Source organism: Canis lupus, chromosome 7, assembly GCF_011100685.1.
Source record: "Canis lupus familiaris isolate Mischka breed German Shepherd chromosome 7, alternate assembly UU_Cfam_GSD_1.0, whole genome shotgun sequence".
In the NCBI taxonomy this organism is placed as follows: Eukaryota; Metazoa; Chordata; class Mammalia; order Carnivora; family Canidae; genus Canis; species Canis lupus.
Window position 1 is genome coordinate 74915315 of NC_049228.1, and position 26834 is coordinate 74942148.

A 26834-nucleotide genomic window follows, 5' to 3' on the forward strand; every position below is an offset into this window, starting at 1 on the left:
TTTTTTAATGGTTAAGATGGTAAATTTAATGTTTCGTGTACTTTATAACTTATGTTATTTATTAGTTCATTAATGCTTCTCTAAATACATTACCTCCTGAATAACATTTTACAGTTCCTCAAGTTACAATTTAAATTCCAGGCACTTTAATTTCTTTTTTTTTTTTTTATTGGAGTTCAACTTCCCAACACATAGCATAACACCCAGTGCTCATCCCGTCAAGTGCCCCCCTCAGTGCCCGTCACCCAGTCACCCCCACCCCTGCCCTCCTCCCCTTCCACCACCCCTTGCTCGTTTCCCAGAGTTAGGAGTCTCTCCTGTTCTGTCTCCCTCTCTGGTATTTCCCACTCATTTTCTCTCCTTTCAACCCTAGCAGCTCGTAATTCCTGCCCGTCCCTTTGCCTCCTGGCAAGGCCAAGCGTGGAGCACGGCTGGGCCTTACTCCTCTGCGTATTCCCCAACACCCGAAGCCTGCACTCGAGGATACCCGAACAGTGCTTCGCAGCGTGCACGGCGTTTCTCACATCTGCCCAGTTAATCCTCCCAACGCTCGGGTGGCCCGCAGTATGTTTAAATTACGCAGGCAACGGGACCGAGGCTTGGAAGGGTCGGGGGCCCGCGCTGGGCCCTCGGGGGCCGCTCCGGGACTCGCACGCGGGGCTCCGCGAGGGGACGGCACGCAGGGCTGGGCGCGCCTCGGGCTCGGGGTGCAGCCGACCCCGCCCCGGCCGGGCTGCAGCCCCCGCCTCACCGCCCCGGCCGCGTCCTCATCCTTCGAGAAGAGAAGACGGCGACTCCAAGTGGGGCGCGTCACGAGGGCTACAGGACACAATGCTCCCCGCCGCAGCCACGGACGCGAGTCCCCTCGCGGACCCCGAGCCCGGCGAGCTGCCGCCCCCGTTTCCGCAGCGGCGCCTCCTTCCCCGAGCTCCGGAGGCCGCGGGGCTGCCCGTCCTGACGTGGCCGCCGCCTCGGGCACCAGCCGACCCCTCACGGAGCGCTGGGCCTGCGGACACGGCGGCGGGAAGGCGGCGGCCCGCGGGGGGCGGTGGCACCTCCCGCGCGCACCCGGGGGGCCGCTCCCGTCTCGCCCGCCCGCTGCACCCCGGCGGCGGCCTCCCCTCCGCGGCCCTGCGCGCCGGCCCCGGAGCCTCGGAGGCCGCGAGGGCGCCCGCGCCAAGGCCCGGGAGCGCAGGCCCCGCCCCACCGCGGCGCCGGCGGCGGGAGGCGGGAGGCGGGAGGCGGGAGGCGGGGCGCGGGGCGCGGGAGGCGGGAGCGGGAGCGGGCGCGGGAGGCGGGGAGCGCGCGTGCAGTTCCTCTCCGCGCGGGCGGGGAGCTGGGCGGCCGTGGGCGGGGAGCGCGCCGCCGGCGGCCGGTGCCGGTGTCTGGGGATGCGAGCGGCGGGGAGCCGCGCCGCTGACCGGGTGAAGGCGAGCGGCGGTGACCTCAGCGAGGGGAGAGCCGGGCGGCGGCGGCGGCGGCGGCGGCGGCGGCCAGCCCCGCGGGGATCCGGGGCGCCGGGGGTGCGCGGGGCACGGCGGCGGCGCGGGAGCGCGGGGCGCAGACCGGGCGGGGCCGGGGGCCGGTGATGAGCGGGGCGCGCGGGGAGGCTGCACGCCGCCGCCGACGCCGCCGCCGCCGCCGCCCCGAGCATCTGCCCGCACAGCTGCCGCCCGCGGCCCGGGACCCGGCCATGGAGACGCTGAACGGCCTCGCGGGCGGGGGCGCCCCGGACGCGAAGCCGCTGCCGCCGGGGCAGCACCACCGCCACCACCACCTCCACCCGCTGGCCGAGCGTCGGCGGCTGCACCGCGCGCCCTCGCCCGCCAGACCCTTCCTCAAGGACCTGCACGGCCGCACCCCCGCGCCCGGCCCGGCCCCGGCCGCCCCCTCCTCGGGTCGAGCCCCGGCGCCCGCCGCCCCGCGCGCGCCCAGCCTCGCGGGCAAAGCACCGCCCTCGCCGGGCACCCCGGCCGCGCCCGGCCGCCTCTCTCGGCGCAGCGGCGGCGCCCCGGGCGCGAAGGACAAGCCGCCGCCGGGCGCCGGGGCCAGGGCAGCGGGCGGCGCCAAGGCCGCCCCGGGCCTCAGGAGGGCGGCGCGCACGGCGCCCGCGGAGCCGCTGCCCCGGGCGGGGAGGCCGCCGCCGCCGCCGCCGCCGCCCCCCGGGACCGAGCCGCCGCCCGCCGCCGCCAAGGGCCGCAGAGCCCGACGCGGCCCCGGCGCGCCCCCCGCCCGGGCCCCCGGGCCCCCGGGCCCCGCCGCCGCGATCCCCGCCGTGATCCTCGCCGTGACCTCCTCGGCCGGCCCCCCGGCTCCCGGGTCGCGCATCAGCCACACCGACAGCAGCTCCGACCTCTCCGACTGCCCCTCCGAGCCCCTGTCCGACGAGCAGCGCCTGCCCCCCGCCGCCAGTAGCGACGCCGAGTCCGGCACCGGCTCCAGCGACCGGGAACCGCCGCGGGGAGCCCCCACGACGAACCCCGCGGCGCCGCCCGAGCCCCCCGCGCTCCTCGCCGCGCCCCCCGCCCCCGGCGCCTGCCTCGGGGGTCGCAGCAGCCCGGCCGCGGGCCCCGCGGGGGCCCCGGGATCGGCTGTGGCCGAGGATGCCGGGGGGCGCGCGCCGCTCGAGCCAACGGGCCCCGGGACCCCCAAGGATCCCGGCCCGGGCGAGCAGACGCGGCTGGTGCCGGCGGCGGTGGAGGAGGAGCTGCTGCGGGAGATGGAGGAGCTGCGCTCCGAGAACGACTATCTCAAGGTGAGCGGCAGCGGCCCCGCCGCGGGTGTCCGGAGGCGACCCCCGAGGCCTGGGCGCCGGCGGGGACCCGCGAGCCCGGCCTGCCCGGCCCCGGCGCGACGCGCACGCTCTCCCCCGTCTGCCCTTCACTCTCCCGCCCCCGCGCACATGGGCTTCGGGAACTTAGAGCTAAAACTTCTGGAAGGAGCAGCGAGACCTGTGGGTCTGGCCAGGTTCTCCCCCCACTTGGCTTCTCTTGTTTCTGGAGTCTTGCTGCTGCCTGCTGACGCCTTTGCCCCTGTAGACGTGCTGGGGGAGAGGGTCACAGCTGACACCCCCACCCCCTCGCCTCTGGGGTCGGGCCGCCCCTAGCCGAGGAGCTCTGGTCCGGGCCTAGTGCAGGTGTGTGCAGTTCGCAGCCTGCTCTGGCGAGGCGGCGGATGTGCCAGATGCTTTTCCTGCGGTTAAAGAAGTGAGGCCCCCTCTGCTTCTCTAGCTGGGGCGGGGGAGGGGGAGCTCCCTGTTTTTGGCGATAAAACTTAAGTTCAGGGCTCCCATGAGTGTGTGTCCCGGGTTGAGGGGCAAGGGGTTGGCTGGTTGTCCAGCCAGTCGCCAGTCCTTTGTGGGCGACCATAAAAGCCCGTTTTTCGTGTCAGAAGAGGCCACTTGATTGCCCCTGCACGCCAGCACTTTCGAGGGAATTGCAACCTCTGCTGCCTTTGTCTGAGTCTTTTTCATGAGGTCTTGCTATTAAGGGCCTCTTGGTCTTGTTAGCTTTGGGGCACTCAATCCTACTTCCATTTACTCCTCCCAGGAGGAGGGCAGCTTGGGCCTGCCTGCAGAACAGAGGACTTAGTGTTGGGGTCTCGACAATTTGAAGTGACTCGAGACAAAATAAGGGGGATTGGTTTGGGGGCAATTACTTTATTATAGTCTTCAAGTTAGTAAATAACTGCAGCGGTACAAATCTTTTCATGCTTCTGTTAAGACTCTAATATGGATCTCCTCCTAAACCAGTGGATGGCGCTCCTCTATCTGGGTTATCTGATTCGTACTTTTTCTAAGCAAATGTTGGACCTACCCAAATGAGGCCCAGTTTTTGGCCAGCGGGACCAAGGGCATGGGCTTTTAAGGTGGTTAAGTGTGCCGTTCAAGCTGACATTAGAATAGGCTCGCTGCTGAGTTTTCTAAACCGAAATCTTGAATCAGGAGCTGTTCTCCCCAACTGACAGCCCAGTAGCTGTTTTGCCTGCAAAGAGGTAGCAGTGAGGCAGAGGAGAGGTGAGAACATAGTAGGAGTTTGGAGTAAGATGTTTCAAGTATTACATTTGCCTGTGTCACCCACTCTTGTGTAATAGACACCAGAGTGATTTTCAGAGGTGCTGAAGAGAAAGGGCAGTGAAGTAGTATGTGACTCCATCTTGAAGCCAGCACTTTTGTAATAAATTTTCAACAAATGTAAACTCCCTAAGGGCAAGAAAGATCCTCTTGTTGGGTTATATAACTGCAGCTCTTAGCATGATCCCTGACCCACAGTGTTTCTGATTAAATGATGTTTATCCAAATCGTGACCTGCTAAGCAACAGGAAATTGAGGGTTCTGTAAGAGAAAAGCTGTTTCTCGTTGCATCTTTGATCCTAAGGTAGGCAGCTCGACGGTCATTTCAGAGTTCATTCCCGGGTGACTGTTTATTTGCTTTATCCTTCACCTTGGTAGATTCTCAGGGAATGAGCTGGGTGTCTGATCCTGGAGTCTGGGCTGGTATATTTGATATTTCAGTGAGTCTTCACAGCAACATAGGGTGTACTTGTCATATTTATCAGAACCCCAATTTCGCAGACAAGGATGCTGGAAACCCAGAACATTTAACTGACTAACCCAAGGCCATATAGCTAGTAGGAGGTGCAGCTTCTCTTTTTCCTGCTCCAGAACCTTTGCCTTTTTCCCTGCACCAGGCTGCATCCCTGTTCCCAGCAAGGCTGATTTTCTCACTGTAGCTGGCTTGCTTTAGTGTTGTTATGAGCTTGAAATGTTCCCACTGTTGAGCTCTCCTAGGGGACCTCTTTTCATTTTAGGTGAAAGGGCCATAATGAACACCTCTCTACTAGCCTGTGTACAGATGGGCATATAAATCCCACTGACAAGGTTTAATTTGTGGGAAACATTCAGTTGCTGGTTCCTGGAGAGAAAGTGTCACGGCCCACCATTCACTCTGCCTGAGTGTATCTCCCGGCCTTCCCTCCTGACAGCAGGAGAGAGAAGTAGATAGAGGAGCTCTGAAGGGAGCTTCTGAAGGAAATCAGAAGTCCACACGCAAATATAGATGTGAGTTAACGTGTTTGGTTATTCAGGAGCTTAAGTTCCAGGAGTTCAATTTGGGCAAAAAAACACAATAGTCCTGGTAGACTAAAGGTCAGTGAGTGTGCCCACTTGTGCAGAATGGGCCTGTGATCACAAGTGGCCTCAAGGGGCAGGGGTGGGAGGTATGCGTTGGCACGGGGTGTTTAGAGCACCTTAGAGATCGGAGCTTCTCTTTCTGTTGCCCTTGTTGCTCGCTGGTACTTTTTGCTCATGGTAGACAAAAGTGCGTCCTTGACCTACTGCTGTCTTAGGGAACGTCGCACAGAACTCTCTGATTAGGCGAAGCATCCCTCTATTCAGATGCTACCTAACAAGAGGAGGCGCGGCCCAGAAATTTTACTCTGGTATATTCTGGAGGATTGTGACCATGTTAGGTATCCCATTCTTTCCCAAGTCAGTTCTGTCACCATTAACTGTACAAAACTGTCATACTTCCCGAGCTAGGATGACCAAAGAGTGATCAAGCAGATACAGAAGGTCTGCAGAACCATAGGGGGATGTCTTATGTGATCAGGAAATTCAAGTGGCGTTCTCTTGGTTTTTAGCCAGCCTGCTGTATTTTTTAAAATAGATGTCAAGAGAGAAGTACGTACGTTGGGCTGTGCTGTGTGGAGCTGTATGGGGCATCCTGGACTCTGCTTCCTCTTCCTCTTCTACCTTCATCAAAGGCCACCAAGGAGGCTAGATGAAAAATGCGCCATTATTCACCCCCCAGGTGGCTGGCTTTTTGCACAAAAGCACAGTCAGAAAAGCAGTCTTGTCCCTTTACCCCCGATGAACTTACATATGTTTGGAAGTCTTCAGAGATAAGGTGAGCAGTTGAGTTCAGTTGTCCGGAGGCCTTTGCTTCTATTTCACAGGGAACCCAGGCATGTTTCTCACTGACGAGAACATCCACAAAATGTTGCTGGTGTATTCGCTGCCTTCCTGTCTGCCTGCCACCACCGTGTTTTGCTCGAGTGCTCTGAGACAATCAGAACTGTCTTAGTGCTCATCATGAACATATTAATTATGTTCTCTTTCCATGGGCTTTTTGGGAGGATTTAATCACTTTGAGTTTATTGGCCTATTTTGAAAATGCTCTTTGAGTTACTGGTGATGTGTCCAAATAGTGTTCTCCAAAGCACCAATGTCCTACAGGATGGGCACGGGTTGATGTGGCGAAGGGCTGCTTTTTTTTTTTTTTCTCCCTGCTTTCTCAGTGATTTCATAAGAATTATTTTTGTTTATTTTTTTAAAAAAGATTTTATTTATTTATTAGAGACAGAGACAGAGAGAGAGACAGAGAGAGAGAGAGGCAGAGACACAGGCAGAGGGAGAAGCAGACTCCATGCAGGGAGCCCGACGTGGGACTCAATCCTGGGTCTCCAGGATCACGCCCTGGGCTGAAGGCGGCGCTAAACCGCTAAGCCACCGGGGCTGCCCAAGAATTATTTTTGTTTAAAACAATAAAGTCACTGCTAGGTACTAGGACAGACGACATCCGATCATTAGAGAGGAGTGATTTCCCAAGGGAGGTTATTGGCAGGGTCATTTGAGGTTTTATAGGTTGCAGTGCATCACCACTGATCCAACCTTACCATCCTGTCTCTCACTGAGTAGGCTTTTGAGTTTCAAGCTCTGAAATGGTTCTGTTAAATTTGGCTCTTTGGATTCCAGGTGCTCGGCATGGCCTGGAGTGGACACTCTGAGCCAGAGTAAACAGTTCTGAACAGCTCAAGTGTTGAGCTCCTCCTCCCCCTTTCTTTTAGAAGGGTTAAAGTGGACAGTGGTCCTATTCTTTCCTGACATTCCACTTTCCACACCCATTCTTTATTCAGCCTGCGAAAGAGCGGCTCTAATCATCTTAGGTGGCAAGATAATGTAGACCAGGGCAAACAGAGCCCATCAGCTGCTGGGTGAACTGTCACTTGGTAAACAATGGTAGCGGTCCCCATGCCTTCTTAGCTACAGCTGGGACTGTGCAGAGAACATTTTCATTGTCCAGAGGGAAATGAGGTGGATTATTTGTATATTATGACAGACGATCGTTTCTGTCTGCAACTCCCAGAAGATGGAATTATTGCAGGCATAGTCAGATGACTGCTCCCCTGTCCAAATTGGGGTCTATTTAAAGAAGGGTTATTAAGATATTAATGTGGAACTAGTTATTGATCTCAAATTGCTTAAAGGAGATTGATTTGAATAAAACTATCAGTACGATCAAGAGTTTGCATCCCTTAAATTAAGATACTGTGGACTTAGTTTTTATTTTTTTGTGTGTGGGTAAAACTGTTTTCATTGAAATGCTCTATTTTAATCTTGGTTTACTGTAGTGCACACATGGTACCTCATTATTTCTGTAATTTGGTGTATATAATAAGGCTCGATCTGATATCTGCAGGCAAAGGGGAGTAGTTGGGGAGCTTCACACTACCTCAAGATTTCATTTTATATATGAAATTTGAAAAATAGATTTAATTAAAACTAAATTAGCTTTTCAATGAGGTAATGATCGAACAGTGAAGTACACAGCAAACCTGATGTTAATTCTTTATAAAACTGTTGATTAAGGGCAAGTTTTTTCTTAGTTTCTGTGTATAAAAAAAAAAAGCCCCAGCAATTTTCTACTTTTACTTACTACATCTAAATTATATTTGCTAGAAACATATGTTCTGCTTGATTTGCTTTTCTTAAACATTTAAATGCCAGACATTTTTAAGGTTCTTTAATACAACGTGTTCTAAATTAGAGTGTGCTGTCAGAAAATTAAAGTAATGGTAGCTTGAAAATCACTATCCTTCGTGACCCTAATCCGAATAATCACAGTTTTTGCTTTTCAAATGTCTGCTGCCAGTTTACGTGGTTTATAATTTGCTTTTCTTGTAACTTCTTTTCACTGAACCTGAAAACTGCTTTTTTTTTTCAAGGCTCTACGAAAAGAGTTGGAACACTGGCCTTGGTCTCATCTCTGTACCAGATTAGTGTCTGAAAAGGCATTTAAATGTTTAGAATTGAGATTATGGGCCCTCAGGAAATGTTATCGAGATCTAAAAGTGTTAACTTGCTTCATTATTGTCACACCTATGGTGGGCTTTTAAAATCATGATTTAAGGCTTACTATTGTTTCATTTTTCCTGGTTGTTGCAAATAATTTATAGTATTCACTGAAAAGAGCATGTGGTTTTGCAGTCTAGCTTCTGTTTATTAGCTATGAGGCTTTGGACATGTTAACCAGCGTGGATTTGCTCTCCTTGTCCATGAAATGGATAATATGTTCCTGGCAGGGTGAGAATAGGGTGAGTAATGAAGGTAAAGTGTTGAATGAAAAAGATGTCTTCTGTTCTACAGATTTAGATAAAATATCAGTTATAAAAGCCATGATTCCAATACATGTAATTATGGTCTCTCCCAACTTTTCCTTTCAGTGCAACTAATGTTGGTGATTATTTAGGCCAAAAATGTTAGCTGTTTACATCTGGCCTACTGAATGATTTAGGGGGTGCAGGTTCACCTAGCCCTTATATACTCTTTTTTCTTAGCCTGCAGTGATTGTTTACACATATATTGAACACATCCAGCATTTGATATTCAGGTCGATGAGGGTCCTCCTGGTACAAAATCTGAAAGCTAGAGAACAGCTTTATACCTGAAAGTTGCATCTTATGTTTTCTTATGGCTGTTTTGCACTTTAAAAACTTTGTTTGAGTAACAGGTAATTCCAGGCATTAATGGCTTTGGCTTTTATAGATATGCTTTCTAGAAGGAAAAGCAATCACAGACGATTCCTTCCATGAACAGAATGGCCACAGTTACTGTATATTTATATGTATACATATACACATCATGATCATTGCTTGTATTGAACTATTTATCAGTTATGCAATAAAACAATTACCTTTTAACTGTACTCTGACACAAGCATAGAGAATAGGCTCTCTCTGAAAGTCAGCCCATCACATACAATGGGTAGAACCCAAGGGAAACTTGACCTTAATTTTGAAGATTCAGGACTAATTACCTAATCTTCACCAGAAGATTGACATCCACAAGGCCTGTGTTAAAGCTTGCAGTCTGTAGTTAGTTGGTCTCCTCCAGCATGGGTTGGGTCAGGAGCGTGGCTCCACACAGCAGCGTGGCTCCAGACAGCAGCATCACGACCTCAGTGTAGGGATCAGCCTGCCAATTTACTCTTTGCTGGACATTGGCAAAGACTTTCCTGAAAGAGCTGTGTCTTCCCGTTCCCTGAGGAGCCCAGCCTGTCCATCCTGTTTACGTATGTTCACCTGACTGGCTTCCAGGCTTGGTCCATGAATTCCCAGGCCCAGGGAGCTGTCCTCCTAGGGACATGATGTGTAGGAAGAGATCTCTGTGAAGGAAAACAGAAACGAAACAAAAGTTGCTTATACTTCACGACACTTTTCAATGTTAAAATTTCCTTTTTTTTTAATACACACTAGAACATCTTAGATTTTTAATGAGGTTATGATTGCTGCTATAGAATTTTGTAAGAGCACCGAGAAGCTGAGAAAAACCATCTTAGTAATTTTATTGATTTACCGCTTTCTTCTTTAACATCCATTCCTCTCGGCAGTCTGTTCAGACAGGCTCCATTTGGAATCATGGTCAGTGAGTAGGCCATTGTCTTGGTTAGGGTAATGTGGACAGGTTGGGGAGAAGCCTACAGGCTGGGGTTTGGGGGAATGAGATGCAACACACCTGGGCTCTTTCCAACAGACCATTGCATATGGTTGAGGTTGGCTAGGTAACGGTCTTGACCCCGTTTGTGCCAAGTTGTGTTTTTCCATTCCCAATTTATTTGGTATACTTAAACTTTTCCAGGATAAACTGTTCCTCAGGAGATTCCCTTCTGGTCAATTTCTTATCTACCTGAGGCTTTGATGTTGGGAAGCTCTCATTCTTTATTCTAAGTAAATCCCTGCTTTTAGGAACAAATGCAGGATTAATGAGAGTGGAGAGAGTAGTAACAAACAACAGCAGGACACTAGCTGACAACTGAGGGTGTCCACATCATGGAGAGTTTTCTTCTTGACCCTCAAAGTTAATTCAACAAAACAAATAGGAATTACTGAGTGTATCCGAGTCTGGAGGCATTTAAATCTTCAATTATCAGACTAATAAAAAAATTCCTAGAATGCTTTTCTTAATCTCCCACCTTCCAAATTATTCCTCGTTAAAATCTTCTGTGATACTTCAATGGAATTTCTGTCTTGCACATTGCAGCTACATCTGTGGGTTTGGGAACAATTTTTTGTAATTAGGTTATAAGACTGGAACAAAACAAAGGTGCATTTGCGTTCAATTTTGGCCATCTTTACGAGTTGGTCTTTGTAGGTCCTACCTGATGTTCATGTGTTGAGGGCCTGCTGTTTAGCTCACCCCACTTGGGGTGCTGGGAACGGGGAGGAGCAGCCACTCAAGGGGTCTGCCCTCACAGAGCTTACATTTCAGCATGGGCACCCAGACAGGAATAGGAAGAGGCACAAGCAACTAGTAGCTGGGGATGCAAGGCAGGAAGAACACAGAGCAAGGCAAGAAGGATTAGAGACGGGGTGTGGCGGGGTGGGGGTGGGTTGGGGGATGGGTGGTCAGGAAGGTACTGTGTGTGTACCTTCCAGATGATGTGACAATGAGCTCTGTAATAACTGGGGAGGAACATTTTAAGGAGAGGGTAGAACAGGTGGGAGGGCCCTAACAGTCCAGACCCTGCAAGACCAGCAGTGTGGCAGGGAAGGAAGGGGCAGCTCAGAGACCCTGGGGAATGCTTTGAAGAATTTTCTCAGTGTGATGGGAAGGTTTGAAGGGTAAGGTTTGAGTAACATAGTCAGGAATAACTCTGGGTGGGGAATTGGCTAAAGGGAAGCAGGGAGCCCCACATGACTCGCCTGTGTGTGAACTGCTCCCTTGGGAGGGTTGAAGGCAGGCGCTAGCTGGGGTCTGCAGCCACTGGGGAGCAAGTGCCCTGCAGGTATGCTGCTGTTGGGTGACAGCGCTGGAGTGGCTGTGGAATGGGAGCAAAGGAGCAGGGCAAGGAACAAGTCCTGGGTTTCTTCTGCACCCACAGTGTCTTCATACTGGGCCAGAGCAAAGCGGAGATGGGAAATAAAGGCCAAGTGAGTGGAAAAAAACCAAACCCAGTGTATATTTGACATAAAGAAAAAGTTATATCTTTGGAATTGTGAGTCACATAGTCAGTGATGAGACTTGCGTGGTGGAGCAGAGTTTTAGGGACATTTGTAGGTATGTTATAATTCCAGGGCAGTTCAGTTGTGATCCCACTAAAATTTATAGCCTTTGAAGGTGAGGCTCTGTCCAGCTCCTCTAAGTACCTAGATTGTGGCCTAGAGATAAGGTTCAGGTCATGTTGGTTTGAATCTAAAGGTTTAGTTGTCTGCAGAGTTGATTTCATTTATGATTCAGATTATGTAAGAAAATATTGGGAATGGAATAAATGCTGGCAGTCTGCAATGAATAATCCATCCTGATTTTTAGTTTCTGAATCCATGAGATTTGAACAGACATCTGATGATACTATCTCATGTGACCATTTCCAGAGGTCCCTGTGTCCTGTCTCACAGGTGTGGCCATAAGCCAATGGGTAAGTGCACAGGTAGTTAATGTTTAGTATTGCAGAGGAGGGGTGGATAGGAGATGCCATCCTTTTCCTGGTGGACATGGCTTATAAACCTGCTCTGTCTGGCTTGTCTAGGATGAATTGGATGAACTCCGTGCTGAAATGGAAGAGATGAGAGACAGTTACTTAGAGGAAGATGTTTACCAGCTGCAGGAGCTTCGGCGAGAGCTGGACCGTGCTCATAAAAACTGCCGAATCCTGCAGTACCGCCTCAGGAAAGCTGAGCAGAAGAGCCTGAAAGTGGCTGAGACTGGTCAGGTGGATGGTGAGCTCATCCGGAGTCTAGAGCAGGATTTAAAGGTGGGTGAGTGGGGCTGATGGGGCCTTCATTCCCAGAAGGGGCTTCTGGGTGGAGGGAAGAGAGGGCAGGATTGCAGGTCTGAGACTGGCAGCCCTTCGGACCCACTTAAACACAGTTCTTTCATTCTGGTAGCAGTTCTCTCTCTCTCTCTCAACAGATTTCAGCATGCACAGTCTTCATTCACCTTATGGTTTATAGGATAGATATAGTCATATGGCTTTGACAGCCCAAGATTTAAACCTGTCATTTGAACTGGAATCTTAAAACCTAAGGAAAAGAAATCATAGTAAAGGACCTACAATTAAAAAAAAAAAGAATTGATATTTGCCACTTCATCTGACAGTTATATAGAATGGTATAGAAGCACTTTCTAAAGATCTGGAATATTTAAAAAATCTATTATCAGTTCAATGATAGTCAAAGACCACCTTTATGGTTGAGTATAATCAATCTTTTCCTTGTTACTTAAGTTTCTAGAATGCAGAAAATCTGAAATGACCATAACCCAAGGGTAGTAGAGTTTGATTTAACTGAAAGAGAAATAGGATGAAGCTAATTGTCTAAGGTGTTTTGGAAAACCACTGGCAGAAATGGGAATGAGGTGAAGAAATTGCAGATATTATACCATTTTCTCTCTTCATGGGTAGCATGGCTTCTCTCATGCCCCAATTATCAAATCATTTATCAAGAGATGAATTATGCATAATGTCCTCCTTATTATAGGAGTACTTATGAACTCTCATTTTGCCTTTCATTATGATAACAGGAAAAGAATCTTTGTAATTCTATCAAATCTATAAACCACTCACAAAATGTCATTCAGTGGGATGTAAGGGTGATTTATATTTCTCTTGCAAAATCTCTTGCCTTGTTTCCTTTTAGAAGGTAAAAATGTTTAACTGCTTTGACATTCAGATGTTTTACCACAGTAGACAATCGAAAACTTGACTATGTTATTTTACAGGATTGTTTTGTTTTTTTTCAGCAGGTAGCTTTAGTATTGCCTTAGGGAACAGAAATGTTGATTGATTAATTGATTGTTATTTTTACTGTTATTGTTTCTAATTTATCATTAAAGCATGTGTGCATGAGCGGAATTGGCATTCTTGTTGGCACTCTATAAGGAGGTAGGGCTAGCGGCAGTAGCCTTTTATTCCAGATAAAGGTAAAGGTCGTATTCTCGCTCCTAATGTGAATTTCATGTTTGAAACTAACACCCTCCTTCTTTAAAGATAGGCTTGTTAATATTGGCAGGGTCTTTGCCCTTTACTGTGATCTCCTATCACTTAATGATTCTGCCTCTGCTTCACCTTCTAATGATGATCTCTCTTGGTCGTTACAGGTAGCCAAAGATGTATCTGTCAGATTGCATCATGAACTTGAAACCGTGGAGGAAAAGCGTGCTAAAGCAGAGGATGAAAATGAAAGTCTCCGGCAGCAGATGATTGAAGTGGAGATATCTAAACAGGCCCTCCAAAATGAGCTGGAGAGACTGAAAGAGGTAATCCCAAAATACACGGGGATTTCTTTCTTGGGTTTAATTGTTAGGGGCTTGGAACTCCAGGAGTCCCATTTGGTGAACTATGGTTTGTTTGTATGGCCCAGAAACCAAGAATGGTTTTTACGTTTTTCATAGCATTGTAAAACAACAAGCATACAAATACAAACCTAAAGAAGTAAGGAAGACTATATGACAGAGACTGGATGTTGCTTGCAAAGCCTAAAATATTTGCTGTTTGACCCTCTACAGAAAAGGCGTGGTGAACCATGGTCTAAAGCTACTTTTTTTCGTTTCCCTTCAGATGAGCTGGCCATTAATTCCTCTTATTGGTCCAAATGGAGTATATTATTACTAGAATACAAAATTAAGCAGTGGCTTTTTCCTCAAATCTCCTCTTCCAATGAGCTGGAAAATATGGTTGTCTATTAAAGCTGTGTAAACAAATAATATGTGTCTTCTACCTATATCTATTTTTAGGCAATATGGTTTAAATACAGTGTTTTTTTTTTCCTTTCTATTTTAGGGAGTAAATGCATTCTAGCCAAGCAGTGTAGAAAAGCATACATATATATACATACACACACATAGATACATATTTCCCTTTGCACACAGTAATGCAAATGTTGTTTTGTTGTTGACTTCCATTATAAGATTAAAGCTGAATATGTTCTTTAAAAATATCCTGCATATTGGTGGATTTAAAAACTATTGGTTAGGGCTTTACCAGCCAGCATTATTACCTGCTAATAGTCTCACTTAGTTCATTTTCCCTTTGGACAAGTCTCCTGATTCACCCAGTTATTCCTCATCCATCCAGCTGTCCACCTGCCCACACTTAACTCAGGCTCCACACCTTGCCCTGGGAGTGCAAATGTGGATAGGGCAGTACAGGCTCTGTTCCCAAGATGCTTACAGTTCATTTGACAAATGGATAGCAAAACAAATAAATCACAGCAAAGGAGCTGGTGTTGCTACCTCTCTGCATCACCCTCGCCCCCTCACAGCTGCTCAGGTGTCCTGCTGTTCCTTGAGGTTGGGAAGGCACAACATATTTTTTCCAGAGATCCACATCCCTGGGGTTCAGGCCCCTGCCTTCAGGTCTCTGCTGACATCTCACCTCAGCCACCTGGCTCTCCACACTTCCACACTGAAGTTGTCCCTGCCTCCACCCGGCCATCCTATCCGCCTTCCCATCTGACACAGATGTTATAGATTTTGGTGAATTGCATGTGTGTTGTCAGCAGTTGTCTGAAATTGCCGTGAGTTTTATTTCTCTGTCACCTTCATGAATGTGCCTCCAGCACTTGAGCTCTGTGGGAAAAGGGTGTGTCTGTGGAGTTCACTGTGGGGTCTCCATTCCTAGAACAGTGCCTGGCACTTAGGCACTGTCAGGGACTCGCAGGGTGAGGGAGTGAATGAAGGGCGACAACGTGGAGCTCTGGTGACCACAGCTTACCTGGGGACTTGGTGAACTTCACAGAGGAGGAGGTAGAGTCTAAGAATGTTCTTTCATCAGGGGTAACCCTTGCTCCTTAACTTACTTGTGTACTTACCCCTGGGACTGGGGGAATTTCTTCTCCTCTTGTCAGTCTCTTACCTCTAAGAGTTGCTAGTCATTTACTCCCTTCTTTCTCCTTTGATCTAAGTTTGCTACAAGGTTTGCCATAATGGTTTCTTTTCTCAGAATTTCCAGTTTGCTCCAGACCTTGAGGATATAAAAAACATCTTAGGAGTATATTTTATAAGTTTTATATGTGTGTGTGCTTACATATAAATACTTAAATTACATATACACATAAGTAAATAAATAGTTAAAGCCAGCAAAGTTTATCTTGCACACATGGAAGTGGATTTGTGTAGGACTTGGCATCAGGTCACAAATAGCTCTTCAGGGAGAAAAATGATTACTGACATTAGAGCCAGGCAGGGGTGAGGCAAGGATTTTCAGAAGCTGTGATGTTGGCTCAGGCTGGATGTACACAGAGAAGGTGGCAGGGCCAGCCTCTCTCTTACTTTACAGGTTAAATTTACTCACAGAGATTGCTCGATTGGGATGCAACTGTATTTACCTGCAGAACTGCAGTCAGACTTGTGAGACTGTATTTACACCAGACTTCATGGTTCTAAATGAATCCTAGAACTGACAGTAGTCTGAGGAAGGCAGATGCTGTAGACTGTGCTGGAAGCAGAGAATGATGGAACTAGGCGATCCAAGGTTCAAAGGTGGTAGAGGAGATAATTATTGGAAAGTGCCAGCTGTGGTCTTCATGAATGGATTCCTTTTACCGAAACCAGAACAGAATGCACTATAGGCTTTGCTCTAGGGTGAGGATAAATATTTTCTCTATCTTGAGTCCGGCTCCTTATTGTTCACCTCTGAAGTTTTGTAATCGGATGAGTTGGGTTCTGGCAAAGGCACAGAGAGTTTGTGCGTTGCCTGCGTCTCTCAGTGACAGAAGTAGCTGTGGATGACCATGACTGTGTCCCTCTCAGCCTTAGAGGACAGTAGAACAGCCCATCTTGGTGCCTCTTCAGTTCTGGAACTGCTGCTGGGTTCATCTCTGCAGACTGTTCAGCTGCCCGGTGGACCTCTCCAAGATGGATTTCCCCTAGCACTCCAAAGAGCGTCCAGAAACAGACTTGTCACCCTCATCCCCACCTGAATCTTTCCTGTCTTTGCCATTTATGTTAATGGCGCTACGGTTCTTCAGGCTTGAGCAATGACAGATCCCATTAGCTCTCTTACTGCTCACACCGAGATGGCCTTCAGGTTCTGCTCTTCTGCTTTTTCAGTCTTGGGGGTTTTCTGTCTCACTGATACATTCTGTACCACGGATGAACTGCAAACATAGGCCAAGTAAAAAAAAAGCTGGCCATAGTGCACAATTCCATTTATCAGAAGGATTCAGGATAGATAAATCCTGAGCCAGAAAACAGATTAGTGGTTTCCAGGGGCTGGGGAGAAGGGAGAAGACTGCTTCATGCGTGTGGGGTCAGTTTCTGGGGTCATGAAAAGGTTTTAAACTAGATAGAGGTGACGGCTGCACAACAATGTAAGTGTACTAAATGCCACTGAGTTGCACACTATAAGATGGTCAGTTTCTCAAATAACAATTTTTAGATTCTCTAATCTATCTGAACTTTGACCAGTCTTCTGTCAAGTGGATATTTGAAGGCTGACTCTATGCAGTCAACACATTAAAGGCAAGCACTATCTCTGGTCTCTCCCTTCTATTTTATCTCCGACAAACCCCCCGAATCTGGCAATGTGATTCTCTGCTTAAGCAGCTGAACTTACCGGCTCCTGATTGTCTAGCTCTTTAGCATGAAGACCCTTCCTGCCAGGGGCCATCCCTGTCTCCCAGCTAGTTCTCCCTCTCTACTGCCATAAACCCTGGAGTGAAATAAAAGGCAGTAGAGCAAGATGAGAAGAATCTGTGCCCTCTGGTCCCCTTTAAGTGGGTCTTAGAAAAGTCACTGTCTCCATTGATAGATAAGGTGATTAAAGAAGGTTGGCAATATGAAACTATTTGGAATTGTCCCTTCAGGTTTAGCTACCTTGCTTGCCTGTTTCCCTTGTGCATATTCACATCATGGTACACACCCAACACCCATACACCCCTCCACTTGTGCAAGCTCAAAACATTTTTGCCTTTTTTGGGGGGCATATTTCTTCTAGTACTCAACTCTGTGATGAAATATCTTGACAGATTGAAAATGGTTTATCTTAGCTTAGTTTCAGCTTCTTGAAGATTGCCTCCACTGAACAGTATTTCGTTCTACCAAAAATTTTTCAATACTTATTACATGTTAGGCAGAAAAATAACTGGCCAAGTTAGTTGGCACTTGTAAGGCACAGAGACATGTTGTAGATCATTCCAGGGAACTGGGCTTTTTGTTTTGTTTTTCTTATTAAGGTATAATTGACATATAACATATTTATTTACTTAGGGTGTAATGGTTCACTATTGTATGTATTGCAAAATGATCACCACAATAACTAGTTAACATTCCTTGTTAAACACAGGGGTTCAAAAATTTCTTTTCCTGTGATGAGAACTTCTAAGATCTCTCTTAGCAATTTTCAAATATGCAATACAGTATTATTAACTATGGTCATTATGCTGTACATTACAGCCCATGACTAATTTATTTATTTTAACTGGAAGTTTATATATTTTGACTGTCTTTACCCCTTTAACCCATCCTAGGATTGTTGAACGAACCCACAGTCAGCTCTTGCAGGACACCTTTCAGCACCATTCAGGATATGATACTGATTTTCTGGGTTTGGTTGAGACTTCTTCTGTGGCTAGGAGATGGCTAACATTTTGAAAATATTTCTTGAGTGCTTGAGAGGAAATACTCCAATTTTGGGGTGAAGACTTTAAATCCATTAGATTAAAACTTTCAAACTTTAACTATAACAGCAAGCAGTAGATTTTGTATTATCACTCCAAATATAAACATAAAGGTTTCACCAAATAATGCTTATCTTTGCCATTGGGGATACACTTTAATATTTTCAATTCTATTCAGTTCTGTTTTTTTAAATGGTGGTTGTAAGTTTAATTTACAGTCAATTAGTGGATTGTTGCAATTTTGAAAAAGTTTTTTAGATTATTTATTGATTGTGTTCAATTTTTTATCTTCTATAGTTTTGTCTGCTAAATATATCTATTTAGATAAACATGTGAAAATCATCTGTTGTAATTTTATATTTATATTTTTTGTAATCTGTCAAATTTTGCTTATATATTTTGAATATAAATGGATATAGATTTAGAACTTTTTTTAGAACTGTTTATTATTGATGAATTGTTCCCTTTATCATTTGATAATAATCTCTTTATTCTAATGTATTCTTTTTTTTTTTTTTTAATTTGCCTGGTATAGTTTTGTGCTTCTGTTAGTTTCCGTATTTCTATGTCCTTATGTTTTAGCTGTATTCTTGTGAATGGTCTAGCTGTTTTTTTAAAAAATGGAATCTGATAATATCTTCTAAAAAATTGTGAATTTAATCCATTTACATTTATTATGGTTATTGATGTGTTTGAATTTATTATCACTGTATTTTATGTTTGTAAATTCTGTGCCTTTTCTTCGTTTCTTTTTTTTTATTTTTTATGTTGATTTCTCTTTGATTGAGTTTTCAATTCTCATGTTCTTTCACTTGATTAGGAATTTGTATATTCTATTATTGTTTTGATAATTACTCTTACATATTTAACATGCATGTTTGACTTGATGTCTAAAACTAATTATTATCCCCATACTTCTTCTTAATAATATAAGGAATATATTATCTATAATAATATAAGGAATATAATTCTTAGAAAACTTCAACTCCAATCAGCTCCTGTGTTTCATACTATTATTATATAGTATCATTTGGGTTTAGCTTTATCATTTTAGTTTTATCTTTTAAAACTTTTTCCATCTTGAAAAATGGAATAGTATTATTCCCCAAAAGTTGACTAATTTAACAGTAAATGCTTATTTAGATTCATTTACATATTTCCCAATCTGTTATCATTTTCCTTTTTTGAATGTTATTCCTTCTTAGTTCAGTTTACTTCTTTCTGATCTATTAATATATCTTGAGTAGTTTTCTTTCAGTAAATGATATTGTCTAAAAATGCTTTTTTTTTTAAGATTTTTATTTATTTATTCTTGAGAGACAGAGAGAGAGAGAAGCAGAGGCACAGACAGAGGGAGAAGCAGGCTCCATGCAGGGAGCCCCATGTGGGACTCAATCCCGGGACTCCAGGATTACATCCTGGGCCAAAGGCAGGTGCTAAACTGCTGAGCCACCCACGCTGCCCTAAAAATGCTTTTATGTAATCCTCAGTCTTGAAAGATATTTAGTTGGGCATAGTATCCTAACACTTCAAAGATAGTGTTTTTTATTATCTTCTGGCTCTACTTTCTATCAAGAGGTTTGCTGTCACGTAATTCTTATTTTTGTAGATGATTTGTCTTTACTTCCTGCTTACTTTTATGTTTTTCTTTTGTATTTGGTATTCTGTGGTTTCAACCAGATGTATCTAGATTCATTTTTTATTTTATGCAGCACTCATTGTCAAATCTGTTCTGTTTTTCATGAAATTTGATTACTCTTTGATTAATGTTCAAAAGTGAAATTATGTCTTTAAGTAGTGTTTCTTCTGTATCACTTCTAGAATTCCTATTAGTCTTATGTGGGAAATTCTGTTGGCCATTCTTATTCCATCCTCCATCTCACCTAATTGTCCTTTTTTTTTTTAAAAAATATTATCTCTCATGCTTTATATATTTTTTAAAGATTATTTATTTTAGAGAGAGAGTGTATGCATATGAGAGAGTGTGGGAGGAGGGACAGAGGGAGAGAATCTTAAGCAGACTCCCAACTGAGCAGGGTCCAAGGTGGGGCTCAATTCCAGGACCCAAGAGATCATAACCTGAGCTGAAACCAAGAGGTGGATGCCCAACTGACTGAGCCACCTAGGCACCCCACTGTGCTTGATTTTGAATAATTTCTTCATTTCTTGTCCAAGTTATGAATTCTCCTCTTTACAAAAGAATTATTTATCCACTAAGTTTTCATTTCAGTGAAATGAATTTTTTAAAATTTGCTTGTTCTGTTTTCATAAATTTCTTTTTTCCTTATCATCTGTTATTTCTTCCTTAAATTTAGAAACATTTGAAAGTCATAGCTTCTTTCAGTTTGTTCCATTATCTTGAGTTCTTGGTGTTCCCAATCCCTCTGTTTGTCAGATTTTCTATCTCTCACCCGAAGTGAGTTTTTTTATGAGCTCTAAGACGACCTCATCTCTTAGTGGAAATTCCATGAAGTTTGTTGAAATGTCCTCCTAGTGAGATTTTGCATTGGTCTTTACCAAATGCCTCAGTAGTAGTATTGGTCCAACTACACTTGTTAATTTTGGGCTCATGGAGTTGTGTGCCAAGGGGGTTGTGTCATTTGGGTATCAGACTTGCATGTGGCTTACATCTAAATATTTTTATACTTGACAGATTTTTCTTTTGTCACCACCCAGTGTCCTGAGCAGGTTATTACTCTCCCCACTCCCCAAGTGATTTTCAGTTTCCTTTCCATAGTGTGCATCCTTCAGTGGGTTGTCTGGGTGCATTTATCAAAGATTCTTCTCACAGCCATGGCTGGAGTGCCCATTTCTGGGTATGATAACTTCCACCATTCCCTCCTGCCCTCTACTCCCTTCATCTTTTATGCATTTCTGGTACTAGAGTATTTTCCTTTTGAGAATGTGTCAGTCAACTGTGTATACATTTTCTACTTTTTATGTTTTCTTTAGCTGTTTATTGGGGGATGGTTCAGATAGCTCAGTGTGCTGTGTTGCCAAAACAGGATGTGACCCTTGAGGGTGCAACGGGAACTTTTCTAGTAGGGCTCTGGAGTCCACGAGTAACCCCAGTGGTCTTCCATTTCATGACTTAGCACTTTTGTCCCTGCCTTTCTCTGTTCATTTCCTTCTACTCTGCTACTCACTAGTTCCCATTTATCCCAAAGCTTTTTTTAAACTCACGGATTCTGCTACATCATGGCTTCTACTTCCGTATTCTCTCTAGGTATCTGCTAGAGGCCCCCTGCCAATTCATTTGTTAAATCCTAGTTCCCAGTCTGATGGACTGAGGAGGTGGATCCTTTGTGAAGTGATTGGATTATGAAGATGGGGAGCCCTTATGGATGGGATTTTTTCAAATAGACCCCAGAGTTCCCTTTCCCCTTCTACCATGCGAGGACACAGTGAGGAGGTGGCTGTCTGTGAACCAGAAAGTGGGTTCTCAACTAGACACCCAGTCTACCAGCATCGTGATCTTAGGTTTCCCAGCCTTCAGAACTGTGAGAAATAAATGCTTGTTCTTTAAGCCACCTGGTCCATAGTATTTGTGTTACAGCAGCCTGATCAGACTAAGACAGTCTTTCTGCTTTTCTCTCAACCAGTGGGTGAGAAGTTTTCTTTGTGTGTCATTGCATTCAAACTATCAGGCAGCTATAAAGTCTGGAAGCATGGGTGTACAAACTATAATAATGGTTTATTGCTATTACGCTACAGTTTAATAAAACATTTTATTTCCAGACTTTATGGTCCTCCTTATAAGAAAAAGATATGCTTGAGTGAGCCAGTGTGAAGCATCTTTGGGCAGAGTCCCCATGCCAGGGCATCTCCTTGGACACTGACCAGGTTGTTGGCAGCTGCTATGGAGTCACTCAGGACCTCGCTCTTGGCCCAGGCAGTGGTGGACTATAGGCTGGCTGGGCATGTAGAATCCAGGCAAGCATCCTTGGTGTTTGTTTGGTAGGCTTTCCAAGATACCTCGGAAGGAATAGGTAGCATGGTTCTATTTGCTGGTCTCATGAGTTAGGGAGGCAGGGTGACTCCAACTGGAGAACAGGAAGTGGGAAGAAATGCAGTGCCCTGAATGATATCCCAGTTAGCTGGCCTGCTGAGTCAATAATGATGTGAAATGGGATGAGAGTGGGAGCAGGAAGGATCAGGGTGTCTGGTTAAGTCTTCTTCCCAAACACTAAAACACGGGTAGAGTCTGGTGTGTGTGTATGCACATGTAAGTATTTGTGTGTGTGTGTGTGTGTGTGTGCTTGTGTATATACATACAGTTTTCCCACAGGAGTCTGGAGGGAAATGGCCTTTTATAGGTTCTGATCAGACCAGGAGGCAGGGATGGGATTAGAATAGAGCCACCTCAACTGAGGGAGTAACTATCAGGCCGGAAAATCCAGAGTTCACAGGGCAGGGAGGATTAGGAACAGGGCAGCAACTGCAGGAAGACTCGGCATAAATGATTTTGAATGTTTAAACTGTAAATGGGACAGTTTTGCCTGGGAAGAAAGGGGACATGTGTTCAGTTTAAACAACCATAAATAATGCTAATGACTGATTTCACACTGTTGCTGGAAGGGCACAGGGAAAGCCCATCACAGTCTGTTCTGGTCACTCAGAACGAGTGCCTTTGGAGCCACTTCTTGTCAAAATCAAGACAGAATCACACCAAAGTCTTCTAGAAGGCTAGTCCTGTGACTCACTTCATAGTGATCCTCGTACTCTCTTCCATGAGTACTCTCTTCCATGCCCCCTGAGCAGGTGCATTTGCTTCTTTGTGATGAGCTGTGGTGTAGGCTCCAGAAGGGATGTGGAGCTTGCCCAAGTTCGAGTTTTTGAAATGCTTTCATTTCTTAGGTTATGCTATTTTGTTAAGTTTTGCTGCCAGAAGGCTATGTTACTTTCACATAGTGTGGCTGCTACATTGGAAAGGAAAGAAAATGGTGGTGAGGACACAGAGGACACAAGCAGGACTCCAGAAGGAGTAACTGAGTCTGACAGCTTTCCTGTGGCCAGGTGTGAAGGCACACGCATGGCCAGGCCCAGGCCTGGGGACCTCAGGCTAACTGAGCATCGGAGCCAGAAAAATCCTGGAGATGAGTTAACCGATCTCCCCATTACCTACCCAAGGAAACCAAGTGCTGGGTGGGTGGTGAATGGCAGCTATTCCAGGTCTCCAGACTCTCAGAAAGCCTCCACTCCTCCTTTCCTGCCAACCTTAACTCTAGCCCCGCCTCCTTCCTTCCCTGTAGGCCCAGAAGGGACAGGCGGGTTCCTGGGTTGGAGCAGGAGGTAAGCACTTGTGGAGCCAGCTTGACCATGATCTTTAGGGGAAGCTGCTGGAGGAGAGAGCAGCTGCAGGTTCATTGCTCTGATGGGTTGGCAAAGAAGGGCACCTGTGTCTTTGACCTATTAATGCTTCCATATAAAATTAATTTCTACTTTTAGAAGTATTTATTATGCTGCTTCTTTCATCTCTACTGAGAAAATTATAGGAAGGAGAGCAGAATTTGCCTTTGAAGAGAGTGAGCTCAGGCCCCCCAGACTATCTTACCATTCGCTCCCGTGGGAGTCCTCCTGGGCCCTCTCCCTCCTATCTAGCTCACCGGTATCTGCCATTCTTTCTGCAAGATTATGCCAAGATAACCTCCTCTACCTGTTGAAATGCTGCCCATTCTTTAAGATTCACCCAGAAATGCCACCTCCTCCTTGAAGCTTTCTAGAATACTTTTCTGACCTCTGAACAAACATTTTCATATGATTAAACCATTACATGGTTGCTAAAGAAAGTTCAAAGAGTAGAGGGAGACGGTTTCCATCATGCTAATGTCCCAGAGATATAGCTCATTTTTCATATGAAATTGGAAACATACCCTGTTTACTTCTTAGTATCTTTAGTATGGTATTTTTTATTTTTATTTTTTGTTTTTTTCTTTTTGTTTTTATTTAAGTTCAACTTGCCGACATCTAGTATAACACCCAGTGTTCATCCTATCTAGTGCCCTCCTCAGTGTGCATCACCAAGTTATCCCAATCCCCTGCACACCTCCCCTTTTGCAACCCTTTGTTTCCCAGAGTTAGGAGTCTCTCATGGTTTGTCTCCCTCTCTAATTTTTCCCACTCCGTTCCCCTCCTTTTCCTTATAATCCCTTTCACTATTTCTTATATTCCCCATATGAGTAAAACCATATGATGATTGTCCTTCTCCGATTGACTTATTTCACTCAGCATAAAACCCTCCAGTTCCATCCATGTTGAAGGAAATGGTGGATATTCGCCCTTTCTGATGGCTGAGTAATATTCCATTGTATATAGAGACCACATCTTCTTTATCCATTCATCTTTTGATGGACATCAAGGCTCCTTCCAGTTTGGCTATTGTGGACATTGCTGCTATGAACATTGGGGTGCAGGTGTCCTGGCATTTCACAAATCTGTATCTTTGGGGTAAATACCCAGTAGTACAATTGCTGGGTCACAGGGTAGCTCTATTTTTAGCTTCTTGAGGAACCCCCACACTGTTTTCCAGAGTGGCTGTACCAGTTTGCATTCCCACCAACAGTACAAGAGGGTTCCCCCTTCTTTACATCCTCTCCAACATTTGCTGGTTCCTGTCTTGTTAATTTTTACCATTCTCACTGTTGTGAGGTGGGGTCTCATTATGGTTTTGATTTGTATTTCCCTGATGGCAAGGGATGTAGAGCATTTTCTCATGTGCTTGTTGGCCATGTCTATGTCTTCTTTGGAGAAATGTCTGTTCATGTCTTTTGCCCATTTCATGATTGGATCGTTTGTTTCTTGGTTGTTGAGTTTAATAAGTTCTTTATAGATCTTGGATACTAGCCTTTTATCTGATATGTCATTTGCAAATCTCTTCTCCATTCCATAGGTTATCTTTTAGTTTTGTTTGTTTCTTTTGCTGTGCAGAAGCTTTTTATCCTGATTAAGTCCCAGTAGTATATTTTTGTTTTTGTTTCCTTTGCCTTCATAGCTGTATCTTGCAAGAAGTTACTGTGGCCAAATTCAAAAAGGGTGTTGCCATTTACAATTGCACCCAAAAGCATAAGATACCTAGGAATAAACCTAACCAAAGAGGTAAAGGATCTATACCCTAAAAACTATAGAACACTTCTGAAAGAAATTGAGGAAGACACAAAGAGATGGAAAAATATTCCATGCTCATGGATTGGCAGAATTAATATTGTGAAAATGTCAATGTTACCCAGGGCAATTTACACGTTTAATGCAATCCCTATCAAAATACCATGGACTTTCTTCAGAGAGTTAGAACAAATTATTTTAAGATTTGTGTGGAATCAGAAAAGACCCCGAATAGCCAGGGGAATTTTAAAAAAGAAAACCATAGCTGGGGGCATCACAATGCCAGATTTCAGGCTGTACTACAAAGCTGTGGTCATCAAGACAGTGTGGTACTGGCACAAAAACAGACACATAGATCAATGGAACAGAATAGAGAACCCAGAAGTGGACCCTCAACATTATGGTCAACTAATATTCGACAAAGGAGCAAAGACTATCCACTGGAAGAAAGACAGTCTCTTCAATAAATGGTGCTGGGAAAATTGGACATCCACATGCAGAAGAACGAAACCAGACCACTCTCTTTCACCATACACAAAGATAAACTCAAAATGGATGAAAGATCTAAATGTGAGACAAGATTCCATCAAAATCCTAGAGGAGAACACAGGCAACACCCTTTTTGAACTCGGCCACAGTAATTTCTTGCAAGATACATCCATGAAGGCAAAAGAAACAAAAGCAAAAATGAACTATTGGGACTTCATCAAGATAAGCTTTTGCACAGCAAAGGATACAGTCAACAAAACTCAAAGACAACCTACAGAATGGGAGAAGATATTTGCAAATGACGTATCAGATAAAGGGCTAGTGTCCAAGATCTATAAAGAACTTATTAAACTCAACATCAAAGAAACAAACAATCCAATCATGAAATGGGCAAAAGACATGAACAGAAATCTCACAGAGGAAGACAAAGACATGGCCAACATGCACATGAGAAAATGCTCTGCATCACTTGCCATCAGGGAAATACAAATCAAAACCACAAAGAGATACCACCTCACACCAGTGAGAATGGGAAACATTAACAAGGCAGGAAACCACAAATGTTGGAGAGGATGTGGAGAAAGGGGAACCCTCTTGCACTGTTGGTGGGAATGTGAACTGGTGCAGCCACTCTGGAAAACTGTGTGGAGGTTCCTCAAAGAGTTAAAAATAGACCTGCCCTATGACCCAGCAATTGCACTGCTGGGGATTTACCCCAAAGATACAGATGCAATGAAACACCGGGACACCTGCACCCCGATGTTTCTAGCAGCAATGTTCACAATAGCCAAACTGTGGAAGGAGCCTCGGTGTCCATTGAAAGATGAATGGATAAAGAAGCTGTGGTCTATGTATACAATGGAATATTCCTCAGCCATTAGAAATGACAAATACCCACCATTTGCTTCAACGTGGATGGAACTGGAGGGTATTATGCTGAGTGAAGTAAGTCAATCGGAGAAGGACAAACATTGTATGTTCTCATTCATTTGGGGAAGATAAATAATAGTGAAAGGGAATAGAAGGGAAGGGAGAAGAAATGGGTAGGAAATATCAGAAAGGAAGACAGAACATGAAGACTCCTAACTCTGGGAAATGAACTAGGGGTGGTGGAAGGGGAGGAGGGCAAGGGTTGGGGGTGACTGGGTGACGGGCACTGAGGGGGGCACTTGACGGGATGAGCACTGGGTGTTATTCTGTATGTTGACAAATTGAACACCAATAAAAAATAAATTTATTATTAAAAAAAGGGGTGTTGCCTGTGTTCTCCTCCAGGATTTTGATGGATTCTTGTCTCACATTTAGATCTTTCATCCATTTTGAGTTTATCTCTGTGTATGGTGTTAAGAGAA

The 26834-nt window shown here is 45.4% G+C and overlaps 1 protein-coding gene across 12 annotated transcripts in view; it reads left to right on the top strand.

The window, feature by feature from the left end:
- The first annotated feature begins 1693 nt into the window (after positions 1 to 1693).
- MTCL1 (microtubule crosslinking factor 1) overlaps positions 1694 to 26834 on the top strand; it is a 128332-nt gene continuing 103191 nt past the window's right edge. For 9 of the 12 annotated variants that reach the window (XR_005362677.1, XR_005362678.1, XM_038543837.1 and 6 more), the window contains exons 1-3: positions 1694 to 2755; positions 11805 to 12029; positions 13373 to 13531. Coding sequence is in view for 10 of the 12 variants with exons in the window: in XM_038543837.1 (XP_038399765.1) it covers positions 1694 to 2755; positions 11805 to 12029; positions 13373 to 13531 (1446 nt within the window). In the remaining 2 variants the exon portion in view is untranslated. The remainder of the gene's footprint in view (positions 2756 to 11804; positions 12030 to 13372; positions 13532 to 26834) is intronic. The other 3 variants (XM_038543844.1, XM_038543845.1, XM_038543846.1) reach the window with 2 other exon arrangements.